Source organism: Natrix helvetica, assembly GCF_964273705.1.
Source record: "Natrix helvetica genome assembly, chromosome: 2".
NCBI classification, from domain to species: Eukaryota; Metazoa; Chordata; class Lepidosauria; order Squamata; family Natricidae; genus Natrix; species Natrix helvetica.
The window spans coordinates 132,132,296-132,153,490 of NC_138552.1; the positions used below are offsets into that span (position 1 = coordinate 132,132,296).

General features: G+C 38.7%; 1 protein-coding gene across 2 annotated transcripts in view; it reads right to left on the minus strand.

Annotated features, from left to right (window-relative positions):
• Window positions 1–21,195, minus strand: part of MACROD2 (mono-ADP ribosylhydrolase 2) — a 1,131,713-nt gene that overhangs the window by 591,985 nt on the left and 518,533 nt on the right. For both annotated transcript variants that reach the window (XM_081941614.1, XM_081941613.1), the window contains exon 6: window positions 13,934–14,055. In XM_081941614.1, coding sequence (XP_081797740.1) covers window positions 13,934–14,055 — 122 coding nt within the window. The remainder of the gene's footprint in view (window positions 1–13,933; window positions 14,056–21,195) is intronic.

Below are 21,195 nucleotides of genomic sequence, written 5' to 3' on the forward strand. Positions count from 1 at the left end.
CTACTTCTACTGATCACCGGCTGCCAGGAGTTTGGCAGTTCAGATCTCACCAGGCTCAAGGTTGATTCAGCCTTCCATCCTTCCAAGGTCAGTAAAATGAGGACCCAGATTGTTGGGGGCAATATGCTGACTCTCTATACTGCTTAGAGAGGGCTGTAAAGCACTCTAAAGTAGTATATAACTCTAAGTGCTATTGCTATTGACTGTGTGGTACAACTATAAACCATCTACAACAAAAGTTTGGGATCAACTCCTTTTAGCATTTGAATTAGAAGTGACAAGTATTTTTATCTGCACTCCTCACCCTAGCTCTTAAAATAGAGATAAGACTTAAGAAATGTTCAAGCCAATGATGTGCTGGAACTGGCTTGTACTTGTGAGAGCTCATTGTTAAATTTTAAAGAATTTTGCAATCCAATTGAGAATATTACTGAGCCCAACTGTTCAGCATCTAGCAATGTAGTGTATGGCAGCAGCAATGGAGCTGACAGGGCTGGTTATTAAATCCTTATCACTGGTTCCACTTGTCATGCTCCTGCCTAACTAGAACAATTCTTTGAGGGACTTTGTTAAATGTTATCAGCCATATTTTTCCTCATAATACACGAAAGTGTTTCTTTTTTTAAATAACTGTCACCTTAAAAACTGAACGTGCTTATATTTAACAAAGAAAGCCAATTCTCTTCTGCCATATAAAAATAATCCTAGTATAAACATAATAATCTGGATTTTTCCTCCTATGTGCAAAATTATTTTTAAAAGAACAATATGCCTTCAATACTCCGTAGATTTTTTTAAACTAAGAAATAAAAAGAAATTCATAAATATGTTGTAGTTTTGCTACATTAGCAGAGTATGCGCCACAAGTTTCACTTTTCCTAATAATATAATTCCTGCCTCACTTCATATTTTATGATGGTTCCAATCATATGTTGCGTATGTTACAAAGCCTTACTTGTTAATTCTTTCTCGACTATTTCTCTTCTGAGTCCTTAAAAAACATTTTGCTTACAATTTAAAAATGGCAAGTTACAAAAATGCCCTAAATGTTCTAAGGGAGAAAGAAATACTTTTGAAGAAATATTTTAATGAAATTCAACGCTCTGTTTGTCCAGCACCATTAGGAAATGCATGACTTAATGCATGTTTAAATAATTGAGCCTTAAAATTGTTTATTTTTATTTATTTATTTATTTATTGGATTTCTAAACCGCCCCCTCTCCCAAAAAGGGACTCGGGGCGGTGTACAGTCAAATGCAGATAAAAATACAATAATATAAAACAGTTAAATACATTTGGATGGAGGAGATAAGGCTGTACAAGAAATAAATATATTATAAAAACCCTAAAAACATCCCCAATTAAAATACCCAAACCCAATTAAGATATATCCCCGGGAGGTAAAACTAAGAGAGTGCCAGGCCAGCTGATTGAAATAGGTGAGTCTTTAATTTTTGACGGAAGGAACGGAGGTCGGTGGTAGTTCGAATATCAGGGGGGAGGTCATTCCAGAGGGTTGGGCCCATCACAGAGAAGGACCTACTCCTAGGTGTCGCCCGCTGGCATTGCCTAGCGGACGGCACCAGAAGGAGTCCCTCCCTGTGTGAGCGGATAGGTCGCAGGGACGTGTGTGGTAGGATGCGATCCTGCAGATAACTAGGTCCTATGCCATGGAGCGCTTTAAAGATGGTAATCAATACCTTGAAACGCACCCGAAAGGCCACAGGTAGCCAGTGCAGCTCGCGCAGGAGAGGTGTTACGTGGGAGTAACGTGTACTCCCCATGATAACCCGCACGGCTGCGTTCTGAACTAACTGCAGTCTCCGGATGCGTCCCAAGGGAAGCCCCATGTAGAGGGCATTGCAGTAGTCCAGGCGAGACGTCACCAGCGCATGAGTGACCGTGCGCAGGGCACTCCGGTCCAGTAGGGGGCGCAATTGGCGCACCAGGCGAACCTGGTGGAACGCCCCCCTTGCCACGGCTGCCACATGGTCCTCCATTGACAGCCGGGCATCAAGGAGGACGCCCAAATTGCGCGCCCGCTCCACAGGGGACAGTTGTTCGCCCCCTATGGCCAGCGATGGTGTCAGCTGGCTGAACCGAGGTGCCGGTACCCACAGCCACTCGGTCTTGGAGGGGTTGAGTTTGAGTCTGTTGTCCCCCATCCAGACCTCGACGGCTTCCAAACACCGGGACATCACTTCGACAGCCTCGTTGGGGTGGTTTGGGGTTGAAATGTACAGCTGAGTATCATCAGCGTACAGGTGGTACTCAACCCCAAAACCACGGATGATCTCACCCAGCGGCTTCACATATGCGTTGAACAGGAGAGGCGAGAGGACCGACCCCTGTGGCACTCCACAAGTGAGTGGCCTCAGGGACGACCTCTGCCCCCCCTGTCAACACACATTGTTTCCAGTCGGAGAGGTAGGAGCCGAACCACCGCAAAACGGTGCCTCCGACTCCCATCCCCTCCAACCGGCGCAATAGGATACCATGGTCGATGGTATCAAAAGCCACCGAGAGGTCTAATAGGACCAGGATAGAGGAACAACCCCTATCTCTGGCCCTCCAGAGATCATCAACCAACGCGACCAAGGCTGTCTCTGTGCTGTGCCCGGGTCGGAAGCCGGACTGGCGTGGGTCTAGATAGTCGGATTCGTCCAGGTGTCGTGGGAACTGCTGCGCCACCACATTCTCAACAACCTTCGCCAAAAAGGGGAGGTTGGAGACTGGACGGTAATTAGCTAGCTCCATTGGGTTGAGCGAAGGTCTCTTGAGCAAGGGTCTCACCACCGCCTCTTTCAAGGCGGTTGGTAAGTATCCCTCACCCAATGAGGCGTTCACCAGGCCCAGAAGCCAGCCTCGTGTCACCTCCCAGGCTGCCAGTACCAACCAGGAGGGGCACGGGTCCATTGAACATGTGGTGGGCCGCAGCCGTCCACGCAACCTGTCCAAATCCTCGGAGGCAACAGAGTCAAACTCCTCCCAGAATGGTCTCTCAAGACTCGCTGTTGACGGCTCGTCTGGTCCACTGACGGAGGTCCATCCGCTCCGGATCTGATCAATTTTGTCCTGGAGATATTCCCCAAACTCCTCTGCTCTTCCCTGTAAGGGTGTCTCCCGCGTCCCCTGCGATAAAAGGGAGCGGGTCACCCGAAACAGGGCGGCAGGGCGGTTATCCGCGGATGCAATAAGGGCGGCACAATATCTACACTTGGCCGCTCTTATTGCCACAAGGTAAGTCCGCAAATAGGCTCTTACCTGTGTTCGGTCAGATTCGGAGCGTGAGGACCTCCACCCGCTCTCTAGACGTCTCCTGTGGCGCTTCATCACCCTTAGCTCCTCAGTGAACCAAGGAGCCCGGGTGGGTCGATGCCGCAGGAGAGGTCGCAAAGGCGCAACCCGGTCCAAGGCCCCAGTCGTCGCCCTATTCCAGGCAGTCACTAGGTCCTCGGAGCGGGAGCAGGACAGGGCTACAGGTATTGGCCCAAGCTCCGTCTGGAATCTGTCCGATTCCATCAGGTGCCTGGGGCGGTACCAGCTTGTAGAGTCTGGTTCCGCCTCCTCGCGGTGGGGGATAGCGCCAGGGAAGTCCATCCGGAGGGATGAGTGATCTGACCATGACAGGGGCGTGATGACTAAGTCCCCTATTCCCAGATCACTCGTCCACTGTTCAGATACAAAAATGAGGTCCAGTGTGTGGCCCCCTTCGTGAGTGTTGCCTATGTCTCAGATAACAGGGATCCCCAACCCCCAGACCACGGCCCACTACCGCACCACAGCCCATTTAGAACCAGGCCACATGAGTAGCAGGTGCTTGTGCTCACAGCCCCACTCGCACAAGTGGCAGGCACTTGCACTGGCAGTCACACTCATATGAGTGGCATGTGTGCATGCCTGTCCCTCATGAAAAAACATCCCCTTCCCCCCACATGCCAGGTCACCAACCCAGAAGGATGGGGATCGTTGTCCTACAATGAGCTTTACTTTAATAATAATTTTATTAAGAATTATAACTACAACAGTAAAAACTAATACAAACTGAAAAAATAATATAAACAAAAAACAGAAGATGCAGAAAATAAATAATAAAAAGAGAAATAGGAAAAAATGAAAAAATAGAGAAACAGGAAAAAACATAGGAAAACAGTGAAGAAAATTAAAGAAACATATGAAGTGACTTCCCACTTTCCTCACATATATAAGCAATTTTAATAACTAATCACCTTTTCCTAAAATACAAAAAATGATCACTTGTTCCTAAATTCTGTCTCTTATATAAAAATAAATCCACAAAACCTCATCATTTCAGTCCTGATGTCAGGAAAAATCCACTAAAGGTTATCAGATATAACATCATATTTATTTTAGCTTTGATCAAATAAACAACTTCATATCTCTTCCTTTTACTTCTAACAATCTTTAGTTCCTTCAAATAATGTCACAGAACATGATTTCATTCCTCACAAAATTCTTCAAAACATTACAAAGCCTCTTTTATAAACTCAATAAAGCAAAATTATTCAGATCATTCTGTTAATCAGGATTATGATGGTTATGATGATTGCCTAAGGGGACATATGTTGAAATGGCAGAGATGAAGATTAGGTCTCAGCAGGCCTTCAGGGCCATAGAAAGTTCCAAAGGAAACCACTAGCCTGTGGATGAGGCGTGTGACCAGAACCTCAGAAGTCGTGCTTCATTATTTTTATAATTTCTATATTTCTATACCTTATATGTTGTGTACCAGCTTCCCCTTACGTACCTGAAAGCAAATAAATGTATAAATATCTGTCTCACACTGTGTTCAGGGTTCTTCCACTTTTAGGGATGACCCATCTTTATCCAGCTGAATAAACATCTTTGGCTTATCAAGACAAATTTGGACTCCATCTTTTATTTTACAGAGTCACACCTGACAACCTGGGTAACAATCCTCTTGGTTTGTTGTTTGAATATCCCTTTTACTTATTAAGACCTAAGCTAGTTTCTTTTGTATGTCTAATGTAAATCTTTTTCCATTCCTTTATCGTCGCCTGTCATTTGTAAATCAACTTTCAACCTTAGTCTTGATCTTGTTAGGTAGAACTTGTTTCTCTTCCATAACATCTTTACAATCTATCTATAGAGGCAGACACTCTTAAAATTAATGTCTGGGTCCACTGTTTAAAATAGTTTGCTTCACTGTGTAATTGTAAGTTGAGTTTGAATGTTTGTCTCTTATAATTTTACGTTTAAGTTCCTTTTTTTATGTTGTTTTAATAAAAAAAGCATTTTCCCCAAGGGGAGGATTCGTTATAATTAATTCCATTTAAAATTTATCTGGATCCTTAGTCCATTTATAACTTACTAAAATCACAGTTTTAACCAATCCTTTGATGCTTTGTTTAAAAAAAAACCCTTTAAAAAAGTTCTTAAGCTTCATTCATTTAAGACTGAAGGAAACGGACTCAGTGCTGTACGATAATAATAGCTGTAAAGCAGTTAACAAGCGATTTCCAAAATAAATTAGAAAGGAAGTATGAGAAGTTAGTGTCCTTTCAAAGGCACTGACTGCAGTTTGAGCAAGATGATTATTCCCACATCTCCCAAATTGTCTTGGGGTCTCCTTGTGAGGAGAGGACATCTGGAGCATTTGTAGACAAGGATAAGACTTCTCCTTGTGAAGAGAGGAATTATTGAAGTGCCAGTCTACTTGCCAGCTTTTCATTCCAGCACAATCATGAGTGAACTTTGAAAAACAAATCAGACTGAAGTGGGTTGAAGGCACACTATTTTAGAAGAAATATGGTTCTATAAGAGTAGTTTTTGGCATGGAAGAATCCCAAATGAACTTCACTATAAAAATACCTCTTTTGCCACAAAGGTAGCCCATAGCAATATGAGGCTTTATACTATATTAACAGTACACACTGACATAAACATATTACTATAGATGATAGGATACTTTATTTATTAAAATATAACTTTATTCTATTGTCCAGAATTCTGTATCACTATGAATACAATTCTAGATTCAAGCTATATAGCCTAGTTGAAGATAGGCTCAGGGTTATTAAGATTTTAAGTGTGCACTTAACTTTGGTTAACGATATTCACAGATGTCTGTTATCGATAACAGTAGAATACCCTGGTTAGTCTAGTTTGACCATAGAACTGTAAGTACATAAATATGCCACGAGCCAAACTCTAAGCAGCATAACAGTAGTGGAAAAGAAGGAAAAGGTTTTAGATTCTCTCATACATTGCCTCACCTCACATACCAATTGAAATTGGGACCAGCAATTCCATCACTAAGTCACGCAGTCATAAAGTGAAATGTCACATGACCATTTATTTATTTATTTATTTATTTATTAGCATTTATATACCGCCCCCTCTCCCGAAAGTGACTCGGGGCGGTGTACAGTCTGTATCAAAATACAACAAATTAAAACATAGTAATAACTACATAAATACGTATATGAGAGGAGGATAAAATATGCCAAACTGTACAGCTAAATAAATAAATCGAAATGTACAAAATTTAAAATCCCAATGTCATATAAGATTAAATTTAAAAAACTATCCCTCTAAAAACCAGTAAAAATGTGTATGCCAGGAGGTAGACGTTATAATTATGCCAGACCAGCCAGTCGGAACAGGTGTGTCTTCAATTTCTGTCGGAAGGAGCGGAGGTCAGTAGTGGTTCTAATGTCGGGGGGGAGGTCATTCCAGAGGGTTGGGCCCATCACAGAGAAGGCCCTACTCCTCGGTGTCGCCCGTTGGCATTGCCTCGTGGACGGCACCAGGAGAAGGCCCTCCCTGTGAGAGCGAATTGGCCGCAGGGATGTATGTGGGAGGATGCGATCCCGCAGGTAACTAGGCCCTATGCCATGGAGCGCTTTAAAGATGGTAATCAGAACCTTGAAACGCACCCGAAAGACTACAGGCAGCCAGTGCAGCTCGCGCAGGAGAGGTGTTACGTGGGAGTACCTAGTACTCCCCATGACTACCATGCCAACTTTATAATGTCAATTCTGGCTGCAGTCATTAAGTGAATCACCCATGTTCATTACGCACAATATCATATGATTGCAATTTGAAACTTTCTGCTGTTTTCCCTATTGAATTCAACTGTTGGAAGCCAGCTATGAAAATTGCAATTGCTAATTGTGTAACCCGTTGTTGTGACTGTTGCAAATATGTGCCAATTTCCAAATGTCTAAATCATGATCATGTGACCACAAGGATGCTGCAACAAGTGCAAGTTTGAGGGAGAGCCCTAAATCTCTTTTTTCAGAGTCTTTGTAACTTGGAATGGTCTCTGAATACGTGGTTGGTTTGTGTGATGACAAACCAATTTAATAAATGCCTCTATTGCCAAATACCACTCCTATTTTTGGATGCCTTAATATTTCCAGGAAAATCAGAGGTCATTCCAATACTTTTTGTTTCCTGCTTATAATGTGATATAAAAATTAAATTTTTAAAAAGTATTTAATGAATATAAGAAATTTGCTTATTGTTGATGATAAAATGAGAAATAGAAAATCAATATGTGTAGAAGAAGGAGTGGAAGAACCTGGAGGGTGGAGTTAAAAGAGGGATCACCCTAGAGTCCCTATGTAGCCATAAATGACCTAAGATCAAACTCTATTTAATTCTAAGCAGGTGCTAACTTCTCTGGATAACAGGAAAGAAACAAATACTACTTTCCATAGGTTGTTTAGCAATAAATCAGTTTAATTGGATCTTCATATGTGGACCTGGTCTTTCGCACATGACAATATATGCCATTCCTTTCTTTCTTTTTCATTATGGATTTGGGTCATATACCTGCACTGCCGAGGACACGGTGGCTCAGAGGCTAAGACACTGAGCTTGTGAGTTTGGCAGTGTAGCGGTTCGAATCCCTAGTGCCGTGTAACGGAGTGAGCTCCCGTTACTTGTCCCAGTTTCTTCCAACCTAGCAGTTCGAAAGCATGTAAAAATGCAAATAGAAAAATAGGAGCCACCTTTGGTGGGAAGGTAACAGCATTCCGTGTACCTTCGGTGTTTAGTCATGCCTGCCACATGATCACGGAGACGTCTTCGGATAGTGCTGGCTCTTCGGCTTTGAAACAGAGATGAGCACCGCCCCCTAGAGACGGGAATGACTAGCACATATTACCTTTACCTGCACTGCTACATAAGGATAAGCCAAGTATAAGGATAAGGGTTAGGGAAAGGGTAAACATAAGGAGTGGTAGTTGTTTAAGCTACAGAGGATGCCATTACTCACAGCCTAGCACTATTTTAAAGTATTTATTTCTTGTCAACTTGTATCATTAACAGCAAAAAGATGCATAGACTAGATCTCTATGCCTATATGCAACTGGATACATATGGATTCATTTCAGATTAAAACAGCTCCTTTCATCTGAAGTTATTCTGAAGTCCTATTGATATTTTACTAATCTATACATTTGTTCTCACTTGCGTTTCTGATTCCTTCAAGTGTCTCATCAACTCACATAGTTGTGTATTTCCTTTAGCTATCATGCACTCTTCATTCCCATTTATTCCCAGGAAGGGGTGAGAACAATTTAAAAAAAAAAGAAAAGACAAAGAGAAAAATAAGGTATGAGAGAGATTTTAGGGGAAACAGATCTCTTTCATTCTTCCATCTCCCTACACATAATTCTCAGCAGACAGAACTTATAAAATTAATAATAAACAGTTCATTAAATTTTTTGCCACCCGACTCCCAGCAATTTCAGATAAATTACATAATTTAGAGGGATCCAAGCTGTTTATACATTAATCACTGCAATCAAATTGATAAAACCCTGCCTTCAGTTTTAATATTATTTTTTAAAATATATTCCAGAGTATATTGTACCAAAGACAGCTTTTCACTTCCGTTGTATAAAAGTTTTCCATTTTTGGAGCAGTCTTGACAAATGACTGTCTTGTGAATGAAAGAGAAAGAATGCTAACTTTATCTCCTGTTTCCACAATGCCTTTTAGATAACCCTTTTTTGTTTCATGCTCAGAGCTTGCTGTCTACACACGCCTCAGAGTCTCAGCTGAACAATACCTCAGACTTTTAGCTGACATTTCAGCCTGAGCCCATGTCAAACACACGCAGGGAGAAAGCCTTGATGTATTAAGAAGTTTCAGCATATTAGCATTATTTCCAAACACTTCAAGCACTAAAGAAGAACAGGCTTCTAGCAAACTATTTGGGTGTGTGGAGATTTTTTTTTTAATGTACAAGTACAAGCATTACATTCAGAAATAATGAATCAAATTAATCACTGGAATGTGCCAATAGTAAATTTAGCTACAATGCAGTCTTTTGCGCTAGAAGTCATAGATGCAGAGCATGCCTTTACAAGGTCTATGGAGAATGTTCACAAACACTAGACAAATGCATCTTATGTATTTTAAGTTTTTGTGTTTTTTTTAAAGAAAAGAAACCAGAATGTATACAGAGAGACAGGCAATTGGATTATTATTTAAAATTTTATGAGCTGCTTTCTTCTTGAAATTATCCCCCAATGTCTATAGTAAACATAAAAAAACGACAAAAGCTTTGCACAATATCAATACAATGAATATTAAAGAAAAATTGTGTTGACAGCTTCCCTCCCTCCCATCTTTGTTTTTCTTCTAGGCAGATGCTATAGTCTCTACTTGCTTATAGCCTTGGGTACCACAGAATAAAACTGGAGTGCAATAAGACTAACCGATTACTTTTTTTTAAAAAAACTAACCAATTACAACCCAGCAGTAATCGGGAGTTGATGGCTTCCATCTGCTTTATGTATTCAAGCAGACACTTGTTGGGCATGTTTTGTCTAGTTGGATGGACTCAATGACCTCAATGGACCTTTCCAAACTCATGATTCAATAATGGAAGGCAACCGAGGAATAGATACATAAATAAAGCCACCCAGAGTCACTTTTCTGAGTGATGGTAGCATGTAAATTTAATAATTAAATAGATCATGCTACATTATTTCCGATTAAGATATATACATATATATATACACCCCTACTTCTATTATAGTCGTACTTTCAATTGTGTATAGGAAGCTATCCTACATGGGTCAGATCCTTGGTTTGTTGATGAGTATCCATCTAACTGTTTGATTATTACTAGAACCAGGCATATAGTTCATATTAAAAAAAATGTTACATAAATTAAGTATTTCACTGGAAAACACAAGTTGAAGACATTTCTAAGAAGCCATTCCTATCAATGAAGATTTTCTTAACTTCATTTTTATTAATTAAAGACCTCAGACAATGTATAAATGTCATCAAAAATAAGATAAGGTAATTATTGAAAAATAATAAATATGGGAGAAAATAGAGTTAATAGATTTGACTATTTCTACCTGTTACTGACACCGGCTTCAGATGAAATCTTTGCAACAGGAAAAGTTGTGAATATTTTTAATTCTGTATTTTTACAGAAAGCAAGACTGCTTATTATCCCAACCAAGCAGATTACACAAATACTTAGAAGAGACATACACTGAACATGAATGAGTCATTATTATTATTATACTTTTATTATTCTGTACAGCTGAATTTAGGTTTAATTCGCTTTTAAGGGTATTTAAGGGTATTTATCTTTTGTATCTGGTTTTTAATGAGATGCCTGTACACCGCCCCGAGTCCCTTCAGGGAGAGGGGGTGGTCTATAAATCTTGAAAATAAATAAATAAATTATACTGTATCAAATGCAAACTCTGTACAACATTCATATGTAATCTTAATATTAAAATATAATCTAAATTACATGATTTATTCACCTGCAACTTTAAAAACTGATCTATTGTCCTCTTAAGAATGAATGCCTAAGTTTGCATCAATCTACCCTTCCTTTTTTAAAAAAAGCGTGTTAGGACAATTTACATTTTACATTAGTTTCTCTGATAGCATCCAGACCCTCAGCAAACCACTGAAGATACTTCCTTAGACTACTACCTATACCTTACAAAAAACTCTTGTGTCTTTTTGATATTTGTAATCTTCAACTGGGTGAAACAATGTATCACAGACCAATACTTTATCAACAAAGGTACCTCAAATGGGTTACAGAATGGTGGCCCCATTACTTTGAGTGAATGAAATTTGGAGAAAGGGAGGAAGGTTTCATATGCTCACTGCCACCTTTCCACAAAGAAATTCAATGGAGAAACCACCAGGAATTTCTCCCAATGATAGTATCCCCAACCATGGCAACTCTGTTTTTCTGATTAAGTGAGGAAATATGTATGAAATGATGGATCACAGGTTCCCTAATGTCCAATAAAGGTACAATTCTGGATGGCTGCACCTTGAGGTCCTCTGTAGCAACATTCTAAGAAAAAAATGGTGTAACTCTTAATATGTAAAGCACAGTGACGTGCAGTCAGGGGAGGCAGAGCCTCACCGCTCTTATCATGAAAATAAAAAAAAATACTCCGGGAAGCCGCGAAAGTGGCTGGGAGAGGTGCGTGGCTTGGTTTAGCCTCCCTGGACATCGGAGCAGCAGCCCCAAGTGTGCCGATCTTGCCATTTTTTGCATCGGGTGAGCCCGGGATCCTTGCAAGGGGAATGGGACCACGTGTGCAGGAGGCTCCTCAGCACCAGCCTCAGATCAGCGCAGCCATGGTCCCCTTCATGTTGGCTCAGGAAGGAGGGGAATGGGACCACGTGTGCAGGGGAAGGGGACCGCGGCTTGCGCTAATCTGAGGCTGGCGCTGAGGAGCCTCCTGTACACATGGTCCCATTCCCCTTGCAAGGATCCCGGGCTCGCCCGATGCAAAAAAATGCCTATGTAACATCATCAGTGTTAGAAGGAAGTGGGGGGGGAGGAGGAGAAAGGAGAAGTTTCTCTTCTCAGAAATGTTTTCTCAGTGGAGCTGTGGCAGCCTGCCTGTCCCTTTCTGACATTTCTGAGAAGAGAAACTTCTCCGGTCGGGCTGTGCCCGTGCGATCGGAGCAACCACGCGGTTTGATGATGTCAGCAGCCTCACCAGCCATAAACCTCACCACACATCACTGGTAAAGCACCATTTTCAGTCACAAGAAACATGTTACTTTTCAGATCTCTTTATCTTAAAATGATTAATGCAATTAATATCTCTGTTATTTGCCAAGATTCATTGTCTCTTTCCCATGGATATGCTCTCATTTGGTTTTTATTTTTTAAAAAAAAACATTTAATATAAGTTAATAAAACTCCCACAAATCCACCTAACATTATTAAACTCATATTTTGCTAGCCACCATCATTATACATTTTCACTAACACAAGAAATTACGCACTGAGTAAAATAATTTTTTTTCCGTGATCTTTCTTTCTTTATGTTAACTGAAATTTAACTTGTTCCTTCAGCCATTGAATTATTGTCTTCTGTTTCTTGGTGAATAAAATGAGATATTACAGCCAGTTGTCTGAGAACCATTTACTCGTATGGGTGATGGATTAGATGATGGATTCTAACAGACAACATTGATTGGAAATGTATGGAAAGCCCATCAACTCTACTGAAAGCTGCTGATTTTCTCATTGAAATTCATATTGTTTTACTAGAGAATAATTTGATTTTTTCACTGAGTCATATAGTTGAAATGTGATGTCAGGTCTAGCCCTAGATATGCTTTCTAATAGCTCTGATGGCCATGCTTGCTTATTAATTTTTATGATTTATTTACTGTCCTTCTATTTGCAGAGCTGCTGAGGCTCTTTAAGTGCCCTGGCTTCTACTCAGCTCAATTGAACTGAGCTGTGTCACAAAACTTGGGTTACAAAAAGAATCTAGCACTATGCATTGGCTTGGCACGTTCAGTTCTTCTATTGCTAACTACTGCCAATTACTATTTGGAAATGTGACCAAAAAAAAAAAAAAAACCAAGTCCAGAGAAAGAGGACTCTCCTGCTGAAAGTTACAAAGTCTAGGGTTGCCATTTAGTTAGAGATAACTGGTATTTTCTTCACAGCTTTCTAAGTTATTTAGCATACAATTTTCCCATGTTGCTTTTTTGCTAATACCACTCAAGCAAATACAAACTCTTTCATTTTGGAAATATGCCTTACAATTATCCACATACCAGGTATTGAAGTTGTCCAGTGCAGATACTAACATATTGCAATGCAGTGGTGGGTTTCAAAATGTTTTACAACCTCTTCTGCAGGTGTGGCCTGCTTTGTGGGAGTGGCTTGCTGGCCATGTGACTGGGTGGGCGTGGCCAATTTGTAAAACGTGGTGAAACTCACTTAACAATGCTCTTGCTTAGCAACCAAAATGTTGGCTCAGGAACTCTGGATTGAAGTGTGCAAGTCTTAAAGCTGTCAAGTTACAAGACCCTTGCACCCCTAACCCTTTAGAAAAAAAACCCAGGGGTGTTCAAACTTGACAGCTTTAAGACTTGTGGACTTCAACTCCCAGGATTCCTCCTCTCGCTCTTCATCTTGATGATGTGCGGCAGGCGGAGGGAGGGAGATGGAACCGGTTCTAAACACCACTGTAGATTTGTGGAACCTCTTCTATAGAAGAGGTTAGAACTGCCAGGAACCCACCTGTATTGCAATGTTAACATTTGTTTATTTAATTTTTTATATTAACTCTGTAGTGGTTAAGGTGCTGGCCTAGAAATCATGAGACTGTGTGTTCTAGTTCCACCTTAGGCATCAAAGGTGAGGGACTTTTGACCCAATCACTCTCTTTCAGTCCAACCCACCTGAAAAGGATTGTTGTTGTGAAAAAAAAATAGGGGGAGGAAGGCGTATTAGTTATGTTCTCCACCCCGACTTATTTACAAAGTAACAAAGGTGGGAGAAAAAACTAATTAATAAACTTTTGCAATGGGGAGTTCTTTTTAATACTTTTTGTTATGACACATAGTTATTGTTACAACTCCTGGCAAGAGTCTGAGTTTGGAAATTAATCAATCATTCCATACTTACAATTGATCTGATGAGGTTCTCTTTTGCCAGTTTCAAGGAGGTTTTATAGCAATTTGCCAGATCTTCTTTATGGCTATCACTAATATGCCCTCGAGCGATAGGTCCCACAGTGTGGATGACATCTGCAAAGAACAACACAATCATTATCAACATTTGATTAAAATTGTACAAAATGTCAGAGGCAAATTGGTAAATCGGTAGATGGACTCTGATCATGAGGATTTTTCCTGATTAATGACAATGTCCCTGGCCCTGTGAGTTGGATGATGTAAGAGGTAGATATGAAATAAGGAAATAAACTCTTCCAAGTCCTCTAATGGGTCTACCTTCTAAACCAGGGGTGTCAAACTTGTGTCGTCACGGCATCATCACATGATTTATCAGGACTTTCCACCCCTTCATTAACCTGGTGGGGGCGGAGCCAGCATGTGACGCAACGTGGCTGCGGGCCATGAGTTTCACACCACTGTTCTAAAGCAATGATTAGTTTACTTTGAGAATGAATCCTTTTCCCTTGGAGAACCAGGAAGTAATTGTTGTCTGGTTCATTTACAAAGACAAAGGAAGGCCCTCAGTACTCAGCGTTTAGAAGAAGAATGCTTCTGATTGGAAAAAAGACTCCCCCCCCCCCAAAAAAAAAGAAACAGGCAAGGAAAAGTGAAGTGTCTGGAGGAAGAAAACTGGGGATCAGGATGCAATCAACACAGTCACTATTAATTGAGTCAAACCTTCTTACTAGTGATTCTGGCAATGCACAGCCACACTAGCTAAGCTTTTTTTTTTTAAAACTATTGTGGGAACACAATCCTCAACCTCCTCTACAGAGTATCAGATGACAGTGTTAAACTATCCCATCAACTCTTGTACCTGAAAAACATTAGCAAAGCTTTGTGACATCACATTCTGGTTTGTTCATTGAAACCAATCAATGCTTAAGGGCTATGTCCTGTGCTGTCAGGCCACAGCAGTGAATTTTGTAAGAAAAGCTTATTTTTTCAGCTGTTTTTATTCTCCACTCCCTTTGACCGAGTCTGCATGCTGTGGGAAACAGGATCCATCAATTGCATTTGGCCAGGTTCTCTCAAACATGCCAAGCTATCCCAAGGATGCTGAAACAGCATTTCAATTCTGCCATTTTCTTTGTAGATTAGCAAACACAAAGATTTAAATAACTGTCAAAGGGAAATATCTACCAGGGAATTTGTTTTGTCAGTAAACTCCATGGACCTGGTAAAATCAAACATGAAAGGATTTACACAGCCAAACATTCTGACAGCTGTAAACATCATACTGAGAAGCACATAAAAAGGAAATAATCAACCTCCTCTTTTAATCATAGTTATTTCCCCTAGATATAAGGTAGAAGGGGTGAACTATTTGGCTGGAAAATTACACCTAGAGTAATTAGAAGCAAAGCTATTTAATACTATTTCCAATAACTGAAATTTGAATTTGACACTTAGGGTTTGCCAGATGACAAGAAGAATGACAACACATGATTGAAATATAGTTTTAATGCTGATTTTACCCTTTTGAGCTGACTCACACATATGCATTTTAGGCAGTCCAATAATAAATGGAGATTTATTGTCAATGGAACAAATTCAAAAATGAATGGAGAGAAGTCTCCATTTCCGCATGCCATTACTTTTCATTATCATGTTTACTGTATTTGAAGGTAACATCAGAGTCAGACACAGTGGACTGTGTAAGGCAACACATCTGTGTGTGCGAGGTTTGAGTCCTGGGTTGTTGTTTTTAAAAATGCAAATATTTTTATAGCTGAAGCCGACACAGTGCCTTAATCAGATAAAGTTCATTTCATTTATTCTGCCAACTCCTGAAATGCCATAAAATGTGGTCACAGTAGGACTTCCTCTTCAGCTATAAATACTTATTGCCACAAAATGCTGCAGAAGCAGCAATCAGATTTGACATTTGATTGCCAAACTTAGGCCAGCAGTATTACTACATCTGTCATAATTAACAATGTCCAAATCTAAAAAGGAAGTATCAGAGCAAAAAAACCCAAGCCTACTAATTATTAAACATCTGCTTTGGCTATAAGAAACATGATGCTTTGGGAGGCCATTTCTTTGTGATTTTGATAAATGTTTTTTCAAATTAGAGTTAAATAATCAGCTGGGTATATATTGCTGCAATTTTGATGCTGCATTTTCCTAATAGATAAGTGATTTTTAAAACCCTGTTATTTCACAGAGCATTTCCTCTAGTTAAAAGGCTCTTACCCTTCATGCAGGGAACATTAAAAGTTTTAACTAGAATTTCTGCTTGCCACATACCTTTAGAGACAAATATGACTTGTAGAGCAATTTGATTACTATAAAATGTTAGTTTCCCTAAAATGGTGCAGTTGGCATTTAAATACAAGACAGCACTATCCAATTTTTTGCTCTAATGGAATAAATATTGACATAAAAGACTGGCAGAAATGCAGCATCTAGAATGCTTTAGAAACTTTGAGACTCTGGTGTAAAAAAGACAGGCGTTTTCAAAATAAATCCATTCATTTATGAAAGAGGAGGAAACACATCAAAAATTGTGGGCCTGGTTTAGATTACTACTTTGACAAACAGACAAAAGATGGGCTAGAGACACAACTCTTTCAAAGCAGCAGTCAATTAGGATATGAATCCTCTCCCTTCCTGCTCCCAACCCAAAAGCTGGGAGCCATACGGGAAACATATGTTACCAAGACTGTTCCAAAATCTTTCAAAGAATGCTAACATACAGAGTGATACAAAATGGCTGTGAGTGCTTATGTTTTAGCAATAAAAGAGACAATGTTCTAACATTTGTGTAAAATAAGCAGACTGATTTTTAAGATTGAAAACAAATATAACACTAAAGGAAGGCAAGAGAAGGGGAAGGCGAAAAGGAAGAGAAAAGAACGAGAAAGCAAACAACTTTAGGGAACTACAATAAGTCTGTTCTCAATAATGCTTTCGATAACTAAGCAAAACATCGGAGCAAAGTTTAAAATAAAATCTAATTTATGTAAAACTACAAACATGGATGAAGAAAGAAAAGCCTCAAGCCTCAAATTCCAAACTCTCGGTCAACTTTAGAACAATTTCTAAAACTTACCTTTAAACAAAAAGAGAAAAGTAAAATATGCAGCACAAAAGCTGTTCTGAGTATGCTAGATGTCACTTTAGAGAAGATAAAATGCCACTAATGACTCTCAGCATGGGCTTTGAGGTACAGTCTGGGACTATAAAGGACACTCATCCAAATTGACTTATGGAAAACAGAAGGCATGAACAGAAAGCAAATATTTAAGTTAATATATTTATGTACTACTCTCTAGCCTTCTTCCAAAGTGAGGTTTTAAGATCCATGAGGCATCTGAACTCAAGTCAATTAGCACTCAATTCAACTGTGAATCACACTAGCTATCCATAGTTAAAACAGATTCAAAGGACAATTCCATATTTGGGAAGTGGGGGGGGGGGGAGAAGTCTGGCCGTGTTGTTTTAATTTAAGATAATTTTTATTCCTACAGCAAAGGAAGAAAAGTGGCACATATTATGTGAGACACATTTCTATTGTATCTAAGAGTAGCATAAGCAATCTACTACCCATAATAGTTATCCTGGTATACAGGTATATGTAAATTCTTACCCATAAAAGTAGCATGTAAAATTCAACTTACAAATTCTATAGAACAACTCTATTTGTAATCATGAAAGAGTAATTAAAAACAAAAACAAAATAAATGTGTGGCAATTTAAAAGAAATGCCCAGGCATGTATTCTTCAAAGTGAAATTAAACAATTACATTTCCAGGTAAAGTATAAAGTGGTTTCAGTTTATAGAGAACAGCATAATTAATGGAAGCATTATCTCTGCATAGAGGAGAGGGATCACATATTCATCAGACATGAGGCATGTTTACTATTTTCATTCATGTCCCCTGCAACCACATGCTACCTTTTGTGATAACCCATGAAGAACACAGTGCACAAAAGGAATGTAAACAGTCCCTTGAATGTTTTCAGGATAACCTGAAAGGAGATGGGGGAGTAAACTTCTATTTAACTAGGAATATTACATACAAGTTCTATAAACTAATTACCGTGAATAAAAATTGTATACATAGAAAAGGAGTTACCAGGTTCACATAGGTCTGAAAAAGTTCAATAAACATCTTCAGTGAGAACCAAGATATAAAATAGGGTTCAGATGTAATGGATTGAACATAGTAGTCACATAACATTATGTGTGCTTTGGGGTAGGGGGAGAGTGACAACTTGAAAGTAAACAAATATAGAGCTACCACTATCATTATCCCTAAAAATGCAGGGGAAGATATTGGCTCTTTGTCAATGTTGATGAAAGATTGACTAAAGAGTTTTAGTCAATTTCTGTATAAAGAATTGAAACAACCATCATCTAACATCTTGTCTTGTTGGTCTGCTCCTTCATTTTAGGAAATACAGTGTCTGGACTCAGCCTTGGGGAAAAGTACAGATGTCTGAAATTTTGAAGAGAAACGCTCTATAACGTATGAGCAATTCCTCCCGGTTTATCCAATTCTGATATTTGCTTTTTCAAGAATATCTCACAAGGTACTGAAATGACAGTGATTTAAAAGAAAAGCCTGTATTAATCTGATCTTAAAATAATTATTAAAAAGGTAAGACAATATTAGTCTTGCAAGGTAACCCAGACAAGAAGCACAAACAGGAGTCCTATAGCCAACTTTATTGTAAGTTTATATTGTCAGAAACTTGCAAGCCTGAAAGTATCTCATCCCATCTCTCATTTTTACTTTCCTGAAAACTAGACATGGCCCCTTCTGAGAGGTTTTGGCCACCCCTCCATCTTTGATCTCAAATTGCTTTTATCAGACCATTATCTAGGCTGTGGCTCTTCCTCCTGTGTCCCAGTCATTCCCACACACCATTACAATAAACTCTAAGTTTGGGTTATTGAATTTATAAGCCTAAGTGAAATCAGCTAAGATTTCCCCATTTTTGACACCCTTGTCCCTCAAAGCTTACACTGCTATATATGACATATCATATACAATACTTTATGCAATCTAAGTCACAGCATTTATCCATCAACCTCATTCAATTGGAAATTTTAAAAAATAGCCAAAAATGTCATCACAATTTTATTGAAGAAGTCCAATGCAGAATATTTAAATTTCATAAAAGGTCATAAAGAAAGAGGGAGTGCTTACAAGTGGGAAGAGGGGAGCCTTATCCTTTGGAGTTTTGTTTTTTGTGTGTGAAAGAACAGAAATAATAGTAGGTCTCCAATGGCTGCCATAGCAATTTCAGTTATTGAGCAGAAGTTAGAAGTTCCAATGTTCTTCAAACCCTCTGCATTATCATTTTGGTTATTCTGGAACAGACTTAACCACCTTAATCCTGTTGCCTTGTATTCATGCCTGTCATTAATTTGATCAGGTGTTTTTAGGGGACTTCAGTTATACCCTATAAGGGTCACAGAGGATTTGATTTGGTTTCCCATGAAATTTAACTTCTACATGAAAATATTGTGAGTAGTTTCCTAAATCATTGGACTGAATTGTGACCAACATGAAAATTTCAACCTCAATTTTCCATTTATGAATCCTAAAAAAGCCATCGAGCTTCTCAATATGTAAATTGGCTGTCATTTCTTAGTTATGAAGCCTGATCGGGATGAAATAAAAATACAATTGACACGAAAAACCTGATAATCTGAATTAAGAGATTCATCAAGATCTATGTGTACATCATTCTTGAATGACCTAACGATAGTTTACTTTGGAGTCTATAATGTCTACTTGGAAGCATAAATTAGCAATAGATGCCAGTAATACTTTTTGGCAACTTCATTTGTATGCCAATTGCTGGGTGTTTTAGAGGGAATATTGCCATAACACATCACAAAAGTCTGCAACTTGTTATGTAAATGTAATATTTTTGGATTGCTCGGCAAGGGCTGTGTGAGCCCAAGAAAAGATTCAGCTGCTTTGAAGGTTTTTCAGCAGATATTAGATGCATGCTCCAAAGTATTGAACATTGTTACTATAGATGTCTAGCCAGAACAGACACAGACACACTGTTTGTATTCTGATTGGACTATAATAATTCAAAACTTTAACAACTGAAGAATATGCTTTTGGTCCTTATGAACATACTTGTATTTAAAAATCTAAGGTTGTTTCTGGTCCACCAGTAAGGTTTAGGAAATTGACATTCACTAGATATATATTTCATTTATTTGATATGTCAATAGTTTAAACAGAATTTGTTGCTGAATTGATTGGGTTCTCTAATCATAGGAAACATATCTAATATTCCATAAAGCTTGAAATCGTTGATTGGGCAACATACAAGTTTCAAATTCTCTTATTCAAAATTTCTGGTGTATTATTTAAATTTCCTTATTTATTTAAAGCTGATAATAAACCAACAGTTTATTTGCAATTAAGTCTTTTCCAGAAAATTTCAATATCTCTGGTGTTTCAGAAGCTGCAACAGCATCAGGGCCAAAGAGTGTTGAATTAATTATAAATCACTTTTTCTAGAGCAATTGTATTCCTTTGTAGAATCTCAGGAGTTTTAAAAGTATCATTACTTAATAGCTGATTGAAGATAATGATTCTATTTTAACCCATGATTTCTTAAAAAATATATATTACCAGTCATTTTGAAATAGCAATTATTTCAGTGTAAATTTCTCATGAGGACAAAAATATCTTGAGATATTTTTTTACCCAATCAAGTTCAAATATGTCTGAGTTTGGTATTGGAAAAGTAATCAATTATACAGTCTAATTAGTACCAAGAACTTGCTACTATTTCAAGAGTACTTGTTAATAACATTTAAATTGAACTCACATTAATACATATTCAGCATTATTTCAATTCCAATTCTTTATTATTATTATGATGGTACAGTTAGCCAGATATTTACAGGTTAAAGGTATCATTGCAAGATGTAAGCTGTTCTACAAAAAGCTGTTTTTTGCAATTGACTGATCACAATTTTGTCAATCCCAATAATGTTCAAATGGTGCTCTATTTGTTTTGGGATAGCACCCAAGGTGCTCATTACTATAATTATTATTTAAATTTAAGAAATAAATGCATTACTATGGTTCACAAATAAGTCCAATGACATTTTTTTCAAATTAGGATAATAACATCACTATCAGAAAAACATAACTTTAATATGAAGATGCTGGGTATATTTTGACTTTCCAAAAAAGAAGTAGCCACTAACTTATCAATATGTTT